Source organism: Physella acuta, unplaced genomic scaffold, assembly GCF_028476545.2.
Source record: "Physella acuta isolate Inbredline_101_S28 unplaced genomic scaffold, ASM2847654v3 ptg000090l, whole genome shotgun sequence".
Classification (NCBI taxonomy): Eukaryota; Metazoa; Mollusca; class Gastropoda; family Physidae; genus Physella; species Physella acuta.
In genome coordinates, this window is record NW_026731610.1 from 2,262,501 (window position 1) to 2,277,880 (window position 15,380).

General features: G+C 41.1%; 1 protein-coding gene across 1 annotated transcript; it reads left to right on the forward strand.

The window, feature by feature from the left end:
* Nucleotides 1–3,243: 3,243 nt before the first annotated feature.
* LOC131928232 (nose resistant to fluoxetine protein 6) lies at nt 3,244–14,717 on the forward strand. Its single transcript, XM_059284185.1, has 12 exons — nt 3,244–3,311; nt 4,102–4,415; nt 4,542–4,709; nt 5,731–5,827; nt 6,360–6,452; nt 8,134–8,305; nt 8,750–8,829; nt 8,996–9,109; nt 9,443–9,569; nt 10,712–10,901; nt 13,242–13,384; nt 14,375–14,717. Exons 1-12 carry the CDS (start codon nt 3,244–3,246, stop codon nt 14,492–14,494), a joined length of 1,686 nt encoding a protein of 561 aa, XP_059140168.1. The 3' UTR covers nt 14,495–14,717.
* Nucleotides 14,718–15,380: the final 663 nt, after the last annotated feature.

Here is a 15,380-nt window from a genome sequence, read left to right on the forward strand (position 1 = left end):
AAAAACGTGGGTACGTTCACCATCAAATTTCCCGACCCATCTGCCCGACCCACGTTTTTTGTCATCAAATGTATGTAAATAGTTATTTTCTACTTTTTAGTCCACAAGAAAAACGTGGTTTTTTAAAACGTTTTTTTTAAGTATTTTATTTTCTCCTTTTTAGTCCGTTGCTACACATGAAAAACGTGGTTTTTAAAAAAGTTTTTTATATAGTTTATTTTCTACTTTATCTAATGACTTGATTAAGTATGACTTGACTAAGTGTTTATAAATACACGGACTAAAAATCTTGAGCGACCAGGATTCGAACCTGGGTTGTCGCGGCCACAACGCGAAGTACTAACCACTATACGATCACGGCCAGTGCGCTCACATCGATTGGGGCCGAAGTAACTGTGTCAATAGGCCTCCAGTCTTGTCGGTATCTTTAGAAATCATGTCCTCAATTTTATGGTCCTTAGGGCGTAATTAAATTAAGCTAATTACGGTCTCTAATTGCTAGTTTTTATGATTGCATCTGAAATTGTTAGGCGAAAGTAGCCTGCATGCCAAATTTCAGATCTATAGAGCAATCAGAAGTGGGCTAATTTTCGATGTCAATTTTAACAACAAACAAACACACGCGAAGCTGAGTTAATAAAAACGTGTTAAAAACGTGTTAAAAAGTAAATTATTTTCCACAAAATGCAATGGTTTTATAAAGGGAAGTAATTGTGTTTTCCTAATTTATCAAAGGGAAGTAAGTGCTATAGGACTAAATAAAGACATAATTAGAATTTTTGTAAAAGATGATATTTTTTTAAAACTTGTGTTTAATGAACATGCCGACAATTATTACTATAATTTGAAAAATGAAAATTATTTCCCAACACTTTCAATAGTAATTTTTTAACTCATAAATTTAGACAAATGCGCACGATAATTGTCTAACACTTAAATCCATCCAAGACCAACGACAAACATATGCGTTACATACAGAACTGAGCTTTATATATTAGATATATTTATATATATATTAATGACCATAATCTACTTGTGACGTGTTTTTCGCATTCAACATTTTGAAATTGTAAACCTTAAACGACAAAAGACACCGACAACATTTGCAGTAAACATACATTGTGGCACCCACAATTTCCCCTAACCTGAGTAGACCCTTGGACGACGTGTGAGCTTATTGTCGTACCTGGTGGTAATATAGGTGATTTTTTTTACTACATTTTTTTAGGCCTTCAACACCTTCTTTGTGGTAGTGGGAGCAATCGGCGTACAGGTGGGGATATGTGTGCCAGACACCTGCTCGCCTACTGAGATCACAGAACTCATCACACAAGGTAAGTCGTATCAAAACAGGTAAGTCGTATCAAAGCAGGTAAGTCGTATCAAACAAGGTAAGTCGTATCAAACAAAGTAAGTCGTATCACACAAGGTAAGTCGTATCAAACAAAGTAAGTCGTATCACACAAGGTAAGTCGTATCAAACAAGGTAAGTCGTATCAAACAAAGTAAGTCGTATCAAACAAGGTAAGTAGTATCAAAAATGTTAAGTCGTATCAAACAAGGTAAGTCTTATCAAACAAAGTGAGATATTCTAGATCAGTTAAGACATTCTAGATCAGGTAGGACATTATAGTTAAGGTAAGGCATTCTAGGTAAGCTAAGGCATTTTTCTATAAAAGAACTGATAGCTATGTTACACCAGATCCAGTTTATTGAGATTATTTAAGCAGTGGAATCATTAACCTACTCCCTCATAGATATTTACAATCTCGAAATTTGCATTGTGAACTTATTACAAGCAAAAAGCAATCCACAGTAGTCTTGGGTTGCTCATAAAATTCCGAGGTAGACAAAAAAAATTAGGGTTGTGTTAAAGTAAAGTCCACTTCGAATACCCATCCTCAAATTATCGTACTACTTAGCATTACAGGTAACGTTGATACATCAGCCAAAACCGTACCTTAGTCTAAACCAGGGGTTCCCAACCATTTTTTACTTTAGAGCACATTCTAAAATATCGGTAGAGTGGCGGGCACCACCTATTTTAAATCGACAAACTCCTTCCAGAGGCGTATCGACCCTTCCCGTCACCCGGGGACAAAACTTTCGATTTGAACCTCCCCCCCCCTCAAATTTTCGATTTGCACCCCCCCCCCTCTCAAACTTTCGATTTCCATCCCCTTCAACCTTTCAATAATGTTTATGAAAATAATTCTGTCTCTGTCGAATAGTGAGAGGCGGGCACATGCGAATCGTTCGGCGGGCGCCATGGCGCCCGCGGGCACGGGGTTGGGAACCCCTGGTCTTAACCGTAGCTCTGCCCTTGCCGTAAGTTTAATCCTAAATATTATTACATCCCTGTTTACTAAAACTAAACTTCATGATTTAAGTTTGTGTCAGAGGCGTAGCGACCCTTCCCGGTGCCCGGGGACATACTTCAAATTTGGCGCCCCCTCGAGAGAAAATTTTCGATTTGCACCCCCCCCCCTCGAACTTTTCATTTGCACCCCCCCCCCTCAAACTTTCAATTTGGCGCCCCCCCTAAGGTCGGCGCCCGGGGACATATGTCCCCCCCCCCCGCCCCCCCCCCTCGCTACGCTACTGGTTTGTGTAATCAAGTAGCCTTGCTGTGGCTAATTAGTAATTACAAAAGAAATTACTCACACATGTTCTATTCCCTATAGCTTTAAGTGCCCAGAACTTGACAAGAGTTTTGACAGTAGGACCTACCGACTGCAGGACAGAGTCGAGGGAATTCACTAAAGCTACGGTTCTGGCTATGTAAGTTGGAATTGTAAGGGGGGGGGGGGATATGGCTATGTAAGTTAGAGGTTTAAAATGTTCTAGCTATGTAAGTTGGAGGTTTAAAGGAGGTTCTGACTATGTAAGTTAGAGGTTTAAAATATTCTAGCTATGTAGGTTGGAGGTGAGGAGGTTTTGGTTACCTAAGTTGGAGGTTTAAGTGGAGGTTCTGGCTATGTAGGTTGGAGGTTTAAGGGAGGTTCTGGCTATGGAGGTTGGAGGTTTAATGGAGGTTCTGGCTATGGGGGTTGGAGGTTTAAGGGGAGGTTCTGGCTATGTAGGTTGGAGGTTTAATGGAGGTTCTGGCTATGTAGGTTAGAGGTTTAATGGAGGTTCTGGCTATGTAAGTTGGAGGTTTAAAGGAGGTTCTGGCTATGGAGGTTGGAGGTTTAATGGAGGTTCTGGCTATGTAGGTTAGAGGTTTAAGGGGAGGTTCTGGCTATGGAGGTTGGAGGTTTAATGGAGGTTCTGGCTATGGAGGTTGGAGGTTTAATGGAGGTTCTGGCTATGTAGGTTAGAGGTTTAAGGGGAGGTTCTGGCTATGTAGGTTGGAGGTTTAAGGGAAGTTCTGGTTATGTGAGTCCCACACTGCGAAAGGCTCACACAAATGTTACACGCCAAGCGCTTGAGTGGAACCCCCAGGGAAAGCGGAAGAGAGGGCGCCCAAGACAGACCTGGAGGCGGAGTCTTCTTGAAGAACTGAAGCCAATAGGGATGTCTTGGGAGATGTCAAAATTAATAGCCGAGGATAGGAAGAAATGGAAGGAAATGGTGGAGGCCCTATGCTCCATAAGGAGCAAAGAGGACTAAGCTAAGCTGGTTATGTGAGTGGTAGGGTTCTCAAAGGGGAAATTCGGGCTTTGTTTAACAAAAGCGTATGTTATGCAAATTGATGATTTAATTGCTTTAATGAAGTGTTTGTTGTTTTTTTTTCAACTGTAAGTTGGTGGTTTAACAAAGTAAAGTTTCTAAACGTATAAGAAAGGGCGTTGTTCGATTAAAAATAAAATTGAATTCACGCATTGGACGAACCCACGATATTCTTCGTTTATAAAATATTTATCGAAATATAGAAGTCTGAGGTCGACAGACCCTGCTTCCTCTCAGAGTTACACAACAGACTATAACCTTTTCTCTATATCGAAGATGAAATTCCTTACAGTTTCAAGATTTTTAATGCTGTTTTTTGGTTAGGGAGTGAAGGGGAAATTACGAATGGACACTTTAGTTATGAGTAAAGTCGAATTGTCATTTTGATTAATTTGTAGTCCCCACAACTTAAAATTGAATTTGTTCTAGCGTTGCTCTATCCATCATCGCCATTTTGATGGTTGCTGGAACTATCGTGGACATCCTTCACCGTCTGGAGTTCAAAGCACCATCCAAGAACATCCTGGGCGTATCTCCCAAACACAGTGCACATCGAGGCACGTATCAACTCTTGCCAGATGACGATAAGACAATAGTGGGTCTGTTTAACGGAAAAGTGGGTTCAGAAAAGAACGACGCCGGGATGAAAGAGCTCGACCTTGACCCTGATGTGATGGATGAGGTTGTGGATTACGAATCCGAAAGTAAACCCCTGACAGACGAAAACATATCAAGCAATCTTGGTAGGTTTTTCGCTTTAATGCCATGATATAGTGCGTCGTTTGTTTTACCGTATAGGTCTATATACTGTTTACATTCAAGATAAATATCATCAAGCGTGTGACGGGTTATCAAATTATTGTCTGCAGGTATCTTGTCAAAGGTTCTCATAGCATTCTCAGTGTACACCAACGGTTCTAAGGTTCTCAACACCTCACAGAGTCCGGGGTCATTGACGGCCATCCACGGAATCAGGTTCCTGAGCATGTCCTGGGTGATACTGGGACATTTCTTTGTATTTCCTGCACCTCAGACAGGTAGGTTGGTGGGGCTGGTATATGGGAGGGTGGGGCTGGTATATGGGAGGGTGGGTCTGGTATATGGGAGGGTGGGTCTGGTATATGGGAGGGTGGGTCTGGAATATGGGAGGGTGGGTCTGGTATATGGGAGGGTGGGTCTGGTATATGGGAGGGTGGGTCTGGTATATGGGAGGGTGGGTCTGGTATATGGGAGGGTGGGTCTGGTATATGGGAGGGTGGGTCTGGTATATGGGAGGGTGGGTTTGGTATATGGGAGGGTTGGTCTGGTATATGGGAGGGTGGGTCTGGTATATGGGAGGGTGGGTCTGGTATATGGGAGGGTTGGTCTGGTATATGGGAGGGTGGGTCTGGTATATGGGAGGATGGGTCTGGTATATGGGAGGGTGGGTCTGGTATATGGGAGGGTGGGTCTGGTATATGGGAGGGTGGGTCTGGTATATGGGAGGGTTGGTCTGGTATATGGGAGGGTGGGTCTGGTATATGGGAGGGTGGGTTTGGTATATGGGAGGGTGGGTCTGGTATATGGGAGGGTGGGTCAGATAAACGGGGTTGGTGGGTCAGATATGTGGGAGGGTGGATCAGACAGGTAGGCTGGTGGGTTGGTACATGGGAGGGTGCGTCAGATATGTGGAAGGGTGGGTCAGACAGGTGGGTTGGTGGGTCTGGTAAGCCTATGTTGGAGGGTGGGTCAGACAGTTGAGTGGGTTTGTAAGAAAGGTGGGTCTGGTATATGGGAGGGTGGGTCAGATATGTCGGAGGATGGGTCAGATGTTCGGGGGGGGGGGGGGGTGCCAGATGCGTAGGTTGGTGGGTCAGATAGATGGGAGGGTGGGTCGGATAGGTGGGAAGGTTGGTTAGTTAGGTAGGTTGGTTGGTCAGATAGGTTGGATGGTGGATCAGATAGGTGAGAGGGTGGGTCAGATAGGTAGGTTGGTTGGTCAGATAAGGGGGGTTGATGGGTCAGACAGATATATCCGTGGAATCTGAACCTAGAAATACGCTCTCCTTCCTTTTCTAGCCAACGCCCTCACTGTGGTGGATGAATGGTTCCATCGGAGATCGTTTGACGTCATCACCAATGCTTTTCTCTCGGTTGATACTTTCTTCACAATAAGGTACGATTTTTAGGACAGCTTCAAGCACATAACTTATAGCAGTTAGAATTACTTTACTTTTTGAACTAATGTAGGTTACGACAAAGTCGTAGGAGTCAAGTTTTTCCTAAAAAGTATTGTATACTTTCTTTTTTTTTAATTTTTAAATTGTTTAAAATCAAACGAACAAGATCGCATTACAAACAAGACAAAAAATAACGTAAAAAGGATCTGAAATTAACTTGTTTTAGTTACTTTCATTTATAAGGAATACTATTTTCATACCCTTTTCTTCAACAAAGAATACATCCTCACAATGTTCAGAAACTGTTTTTGAGTTATCTTGATGTTATTTTGCGACACCCTCTCGCGAAATCTTATTCAATCACAATCATACGCGATGTAGTGAAATTATTGCGGACGTAATAGAGAGTACCCGTCAAAAAAGACAAGTTTTTTTCTTTTCAAATTGAATTACATGGTGATCACGTGAGTTGTCTAGTTAATGAGTTTGTCTCACGTGACCAGCCTAATCAACTTGTCTTACCTACAGTGGCCTGCTCGTGGCGTACCTGATGTACCAGGAGATCATGAAGACAGGTTGGAGAATCAACTGGGCCATCTACTATTTCCACAGATTCTGGAGGTCAGTGCCTTCATATAAGTAGCTAATCAGTGTTTGTCGAGTAGGTAAAGCTCATGGTTGCTAAACCGAAAAGTCTCTAGTTCGAACCCTCGGGCAGGTGAGGCTCGTTAGCTGAGGACAGCAACTCTTCTAGGAGATACAATTCCAAAATCAAACAACTGCTGCCTTGTAGTTTGTTCTTGGTTAGACAAAGGCTATGGAAGCAAATCCAAAACGAAAAGCAGGCTGAAATCTGAATCAATGGCCTCAATGGCGCATAACCAGTTGACATGTATCCTTAATTGTGATGGAGGCGTGGTCGAGTTGTCAAAAAGCTCATGGTTGATAAATTCGAAAAAGTCTCGAATTCAAACCCTCTGGCAGATAAGGCTCGATCCCTTCCAACACTAAAAATTAAGAACAAAGAAGAAGAAAGAAGAAGAAGTGTTTCTCGTTTGCTGATATATTAATTTTTTTTAAATAATTATTTTATACAATCATAGTACTGAACCTTTTTTTAAAAAATACTGTTTAGATTTTCATCATCGGTTGATTAAATAAGCCATTAAATAATTTATAAAACTCACTGAACAAACCCCAGGCGTTACTAACGAACGAAATACATTGTCAATGGATTTGCAAAAAACACGAGGTAAAAATCAATAATTCATTACTCACATTCATTTCATACTTCAGTGATTAAATTAATAATAGCCAAATAGAAAACAGCTGCGTGTGTTTACTAAAGGATTTCTAAACCAATTTGACTCAATTATGCGTCTGAAAACTAACAACTCGGGATATATTCATGTCACGCCAGATTAAGTGGATCCCAGAGAGAGTTAATTTCAGAGCACACCCCATTCCCTCCTCCTTTACACCAGAGCACATCTACTACCCCCACCCCACCCCCGTATCCCCGAAAGGACGAAATGAAATACAAATATATAATTTAAATAAAAAATACACTTTTACCAGCGTCAGTTGTCCCACCCCCCCCCTACTCTAGTTTTAAGCCCCAACGCCCCATCCCCACCTGCAGAAAAATGTCTGAAAGAAACCCTACGTTATTTACAGTGGAGAATTCGTAGACAAAATGCTGATGTCGCTCTTGTCGTTGTATCCCTGGCTGTGTGCCTCACGGGGTGGTCCATGCGGCAGGTGAAGTAGAGCTCATCTGTTGATTTATGAAGGACCGTGTGACTAGCAGTTTGCCAAGTAGTCTTTAACTTTCCTCGACTCGAATACCTTTCAGCCAATCAGTGACGTCATACATAAGCCTAATCAAGTGATGTTAATGCTATCAATACTGTGCTCCACCCTGGGGGGGGGGGGGGGGGGGTGGGGGTAGTGGGTGAGCATAGCTAGGTTTCCTGGACAGAGGGGGCATCGAATGTACAAAAAGCCGCCAACTTTTCACTCTATTGCCAAATTATCGACTAATGTTTCTTCTAATGATACTTTGTTTTTATTTTCAACAAAAAATGTTAAAGAAATACCCGCCGCTTTTCTAAAAAAAAAAATTAAACATGGGGAAGCGGTCGCCCTATCTGCACCCCTACTGCATACGCTTCTTGGCTTAACCCTTCCATGATTGTTCAGTCATAACGCAACATTGTATTTTAGGTAGAAATAAAAAACAAATCAAAACAGAACTCACATACAGCAAGCATGAAACAGCACGTGCATATTTCTAATTTAGGCTGACCCCGCCCTACATGCTGAGTATGCTGTTGGTGTTGGGTCTGCAGAAGTTCATGGGGTCGGGGGCGCTGTGGGCCAGCACCCAGCCCGCACAGAAGACCGCGTGTGAGAACAACTGGTGGACCAACATTCTGTACATCAATAATTTTTACAGCTGGCCCGCTGATGAGGTATTGGGTTAATCGAGTGATTGGTGATTGGGTGATTGAGTATATCGGGTGATTGGCTGTTTGGTGATTGAGTATTTGGGGTGAATGGGTGTTTGGGTGATTGAGTATATGAAGGGATTGGGTGTCTGGGTGATTGAGTATATGGAGGGATTAGGTATCTGGGTGATTGGGTATATGGGGTGATTGGGTATCTGGTTATTGAGTATATGGGGTGATTGGGTGTATGGATAGATCAATTGATTGTTGCTTTGGCAATTGAGTATTGGGTTAGTGGTGATTAAGTGTTTAGGTGATTGGTGATTAGTGATGGTGATTGAGAGTATGAGGATTGTGTGTGCTGTGGTCGTCGTTTTAGACTGGGGTGTGTAGTGTGGTTATTTAAATGCGACTTGGGTACATAGCAAATATTTATGTCGATGTTGATGACTAGAATCTCTTCTGCAGTGCTTTATCCATGCGTGGTACCTGGCCAATGACATGCAGTTTTACGTCATCACACCTTTGATGCTCATCCCCTTCTATTTGTAAGTTAGATGCTTCAAATTTCTTTTAAAAGCAAAATTTTCTAAAATTGTAACTAAAGCTCCAATATTTTTTAGAAATTTAAGTATAGTACTCAAAATCAAATTAAATGTACTTTTTATAGAACTGTTATGCGTTATGATAAAATTCATTTTCCTATATGACCAGCCATCTCTATGCTGGACTGGCCAGTTGTCTAACGTTTTTGCTGGCACAGTGGATCATAGCAGGTGTCCTGACGGCGGTCAACAGGTGGCCGGTAGCGTTTTTTTCTCTCGCAAAGTGAGTTCAACTCAACGACGCGTGCAAACATTTACGTTGATTAACGGGGGAGGGGGACACTAGTTAATTTTTTTTTCTATATGAATTTAATTTTTTTTATATAGTTTAACCGGGGGGATGGGTAGGAATGGACACGCTCCGAATGGTCAGTTACCTAACCGGGTAGATGCCTGAAAGAATCTCTAGCCACGACTCAATTTTCGGACTTGACTAATGTCTTTTATGAAAACGCGTCCCAGCGTCTACCTACCTACTCAATTCTCTTTATACCACCCACTGAATTGAACAGCAATGCTTTCAATTGAATATACGATTGCATTGTTTCTAATTCAGGCCACCTAGCCTTGATTGGCTGACCCATTACTACATCGCGCCTTATTGTAGGATTGGACCGTACGTTATTGGGATATTGGCCGGGTGTTACCTGGCTCATACTAATGGAAAAACTCGAATACCAAAGGTAGGCAAGTTGATCATAAACATAGACAATTTACACATTTGTAATGATGAGAACTAGACTTATGGAAAACGTGAATACCAAACGTAGGCAAGATCATAAACATAGACAAAACAATTTACACATTGGCATTAATGAGAACTAGACTAATGGGAAAAACTCTATTACCAAAAGTAGGCAATTAGATCATAAAGTATAAAGATAGACAAATCAATTTACACATTGGCATTCATGAGAAGTACACACATTCATGAGAACTAGATCTATGCAGAAAATTCGACTACCTAACGTAGTCAAGAAGATCAGAAACATAGACTAAACAATTTACACATTGACATCGGTTAGAACTAGACTTATGAAAACTTGAATACCAAAGGTAGGCAAGAATATCATAAACATAGACAAATAACACATTTACAATCTGAGAACTAGACTTATTTAAAACTTGAATACCAAAGTTAGGAAGTTAGATCATAAACAGACTAAACAATCTACACATTTACGTTTATGAGAACTGACTTATGAATACCAAGGAAGTTAGATCATAAACATAGACAAAACAATATACACATTCAGCTTAATGAAAACTAGACTAATGGAAAAAACTCTATTACCAAAAGTAGGAAATTAGATCATAAAGTATAAAGATAGACAAATCAATGTACACATTGGCATTCATTAGAAGTACACACATTCATGAGAACTAGATTTATGGAAAAACTCGACTACCAAACGTAGTCAAGATGATCGGAAACATAGACTAAACAATTTACACATTTGCAATGATGAGAACTAGACGTATGGAAAACTCGAATACCAAAGATGGGAAGTTAGATCATAAACATAAACTAAACAATTTACACATTTACATGGAAGTGAACCAAACCTAATGCAAACTGCAAACTAAATATTACCAAAATATCTTTGGACGAGACTGTGAGTTAGTCGACATATCCATGTCTCAAAACTTGTATAGCGTCTTTAAATGTATACATTTCAGGGAATTACCTTTATTTATTTCGCTAGTATAATGTAGCTCAAATCTATCATATTTATGTCACAAAAAATAATTTTAAAAAGAAATAAGTCGTCTTTAAAACGAAGGATACATATTTCATGGGATTCGCTTACTTTTATTTTTCTAGTATGTGGTAGCTATCGGATGGACTGCAGCTATAGCAACGGGGCTGATACTAGTGTACGGTATCCATGGCGACATCACAGGAAATTCCCCCAGCAGTGTGGGCGTGTCAGTGTTGTACAACGCTGTGGCGAGGTCAGCCTGGGGGGTCTGTATCTGCTGGGTCATCGTCGCCTGTAGGTGTGGATACGGGGGTAGGTTGTGGATATACATGTGTGTGGGGATATCAGGTGTGGTGGATATCGGCTGTGGTGGATATCAGATGTGGTGGATATATGATGTGTGGTGGATATCAGGTGTGGTGGATATCGGCTGTGGTGGATATATGGTGTGGTGGATATCAGATGTGGTGGATATATGGTGTGTGGTGGATATCAGGTGTGGTGGATATCAGGTGTGGTGGATATCAGGTGTGGTGAATATCAGGTGTGTGTTGGATATACAGGTGTGTGGTGGATATACAAGTGTGTGGTGGATATGCATGTATGTGTTGGAAATCATGTGTGGTGGATATACATGTGTGGGGTGGATATGCATATAAGTGGTGGATATACAGTTGAGGTGGATATCAGGTGTGTGATGGATATCATGTGTGGTAAATATACAAGTGTGTGGTGGATATACAGGTGTGTGGTGGATATACAAGTGTGTGGTGGATATACAGGTATGGTGGATATCAGGTGTGTGGTGGATATCATGTGTGGTGGATATACAAGTGTGTGGTGGATATACAGGTGTGTGGTTAATATACAAGTGTGTGGTGGATATACAGGTGTGTGGTTAATATACAAGTGTGTGGTGGATATACAGGTGTGGTGGATATCAGGTGTGTGGTGGATATCATGCGTGGTGGATATACAAGTGTGTGGTGGATATGCATGTATGTGTTGGATGTCATGTGTGGTGGATATACATGTATGTGGTGGATATGCATATAAGTGGTGGATATACAGTTGAGGTGGATATCAGGTGTGTGATGGATATCATGTGTGGTAAATATACAAGTGTGTGGTGGATATACAGGTGTGTGGTGGATATACAAGTGTGTGGTGGATATACAGGTGTGGTGGATATCAGGTGTGTGGTGGATATCATGTGTGGTGGATATACAAGTGTGTGGTGGATATACAGGTGTGCGGTTAATATACAAGTGTGTGGTGGATATACAGGTGTGGTGGATATCATGCGTGGTGGATATACAAGTGTGTGGTGGATATGCATGTATGTGTTGGAAATCATGTGTGGTGGATATACATGTGTGGGGTGGATATGCATATAAGTGGTGGATATACAGTTGAGGTGGATATCAGGTGTGTGATGGATATCATGTGTGGTAAATATACAAGTGTGTGGTGGATATACAGGTGTGTGGTGGATATACAAGTGTGTGGTGGATATACAGGTATAGTGGATATCAGGTGTGTGGTGGATATCATGTGTGGTGGATATACAAGTGTGTGGTGGATATACAGGTGTGTGGTTAATATACAAGTGTGTGGTGGATATACAGGTGTGTGGTTAATATACAAGTGTGTGGTGGATATACAGGTGTGGTGGATATCAGGTGTGTGGTGGATATCATGCGTGGTGGATATACAAGTGTGTGGTGGATATGCATGTATGTGTTGGATGTCATGTGTGGTGGATATACATGTATGTGGTGGATATGCATATAAGTGGTGGATATACAGTTGAGGTGGATATCAGGTGTGTGATGGATATCATGTGTGGTAAATATACAAGTGTGTGGTGGATATACAGGTGTGTGGTGGATATACAAGTGTGTGGTGGATATACAGGTGTGGTGGATATCAGGTGTGTGGTGGATATCATGTGTGGTGGATATACAAGTGTGTGGTGGATATACAGGTGTGTGGTTAATATACAAGTGTGTGGTGGATATACAGGTGTGGTGGATATCAGGTGTGTGGTGAATATCAGGTGTGTGGTGGATATACAGGTGTGTGGTGGATATACAGGTGTGTGGTGGATATACAGGTGTGTGGTGGAAATACAAGTTAGTGGTGGATATACAGGTGTGTGGTGGATATACAGGTGTGTGGTGGATATACAGGTTTGTTGTATATATACAGCTGTGTGATACGAATAATTAAACATAACATCATAACGCTGACATTTATAGATGTAAAATTTCAGAAATGTGTGTGCTTTGAGCGTGTGCAAGTAAAACGTAAAAGACTGATTTTAATGCCGTTGAATACTAACGGATTTTAACCCATCTTACTGATATTGTCAATAAGTGATAGGAAATTAGAAATTTCGTAATTTTTGTGGACATCTCTAGAGTCTATGTTTTCTTTAGACCACATTAGACATGTCAGACATAACATAAAGAGTAGTACAACTATTTCATAGGCGAATAAGTCGGCGTCATTCTCAATCGACCACACCATCTGAATTGTCCAAATATGCTTCCATCATCAATAGATTATAACTGATAAGAGAAAAAACAACCATAGGTTTGCCGAGTATTAAACGAAAATCTTTACTCTTGACCTTTTGTGGTTATCCAGGGCCAGTGAATGTCCTCTTGTCCTGGTCCCCTTTTGTCCTACTGGGTCGTCTGACGTACATGGCCTACCTGATCCACCCGTGTGTGATTGAGGTGTATGCTGGGAATTTCGAGTCGCTCTTCTTTATAGACGAAACCAACATCGTAAGTGTACAACTCTTTTATTGGAAGATATATTTATATGGTATATATATATATATATATATATATATATATATATATATATATATATATATATATATATATATATATATATATATATATATATATATGTATGTATGTATATATGTATGTATATATGTATGTATGTATGTATGTATATATTTTTCTTCTTCTACGTTCTTAATTTTTAGTTATGGGAGGGATCGAGCCTTATATGCCAGAGGGTTTGAACTCGAGACTTTTTTTCGAATTTATCAACCATGAGCTTTGCCGACTCGTCCATGCTTCCATCACAATTAAGTGTATTGTCACATTTCCTGACTCCCCCACCCCCACACCCCACGCTGTCCTCTGCTCCCATCCCCCCCCCTTTGAGTGTTACGTCATTTATAAACGACCCTGATACAAATATTACCAGTAGCCACACTGTGAGCTATTTAATTACGAAAGGCTTATATACATTATAACATTATAATCAAACAATATTTGTTGTTTAAAGCTGAAGATTCAAAAACTCTTATTTCACTTTGAAACTGAAAATAATTTTTAAAAGTTTCTTGAAAACTGATGTTGTAAAGAAAACTGGATAGAAATGTCAGCCATGTGATAGGGCTGGTAAGTAGGTCACCAACCAGTTCTATGGCTCATGCAGGTTTTATTGAGCCGTAGAACTTGTTGGTGACCTACTTACCAGCCCTATTATCGCCAGTGTTTCTTCCAGACTTTTTTCTCCGGGGAGGGGGGGGGGGGGCACTTGAAATTTTCCGGGGGGGGGGGGGGGGCGGTAGACTTTCTTTGGGGGGGGGCGGACAATTTTAAAAAAATATATTTTCTATATAAATTATATAAATTTCATTTCATTCGGGGGGGGGGGGGGGGCGGTGAAATTTTTTCGGGTGGGGGGGGGGGGCTCCCACTGCAGAGATGCCTGGAAGAAACTCTGATTATCGCTCAACTTTCTCCCCTCTGCAGGCCATCTCATACATGGGAATCCTGTTCTTCACCTACATGGCGGCGTTCGTCCTCATGCTGGGGCTGGAGTCCCCCATGATTGGAATTGAGAAAATTTTACTGGACAAGATAAAAATATAGCGGCGACTCCCCTGACTTCCGTACAGTGGAAATATTATGTGTGTTGGTGTATGTGGTTTGTGTATGTATGTGTATGATTGTTGGAATGGTGTTAGGACATTACACGCTGGTCGATTTTTTCATGTAATTTTCCACTTGAAATTGCATCCAGATGAATTACTCGTCAACTAGCCCTTATGATAACTACTCTCATTTGAAATATAATATTGTATAAATATGATTGACTGGGATTTTAAAAAGTGTCCAAGGTCACAATACACGAAATATAACCCAAAAACAAACCTTACATTACTTCTAAAACAAAAAATATACAAATAATATACAGCAACCTAACCTAACTTGACGTAGCCTACCATATCCCGATCTGACGTGACCTGACCTGACCTGACCTGACCTGACCTGACCTGACGTGACCTGACCTGACCTGACCTGACCTGACCTGACCTAACCTAACCTAACCTGACCTGACCTGACCTGACCTGACCTGACCTAACGTAACCTAACCTAACCTAACCTAACCTAACCTGACCTAACCTAACCTAACCTAACCTAACCTAACCTAACCTACCTAACCTAACCTAACCTAGCCTACCTAACCTAACCTAACCTAACCTAACCTAACCTAAAATAACCTAACCTAACCTAACCTAACCTAACCTAACCTAACCTAGCCTAGCCTAACCTAACCTAACCTAACCTGACCTAACCTAACCTAACCTAACCTAACCTAACCTAACCTACCTAACCTAACCTAAAATAACCTAACCTAACCTAACCTAACCTCACCTAACCTAACCTAACCTAACCTAACCTAACCTAACCTAACCTAACCTAACCTAACCTAACCTAACCTAGCCTAACCTAACCTAACCTAACCTAACCTAAC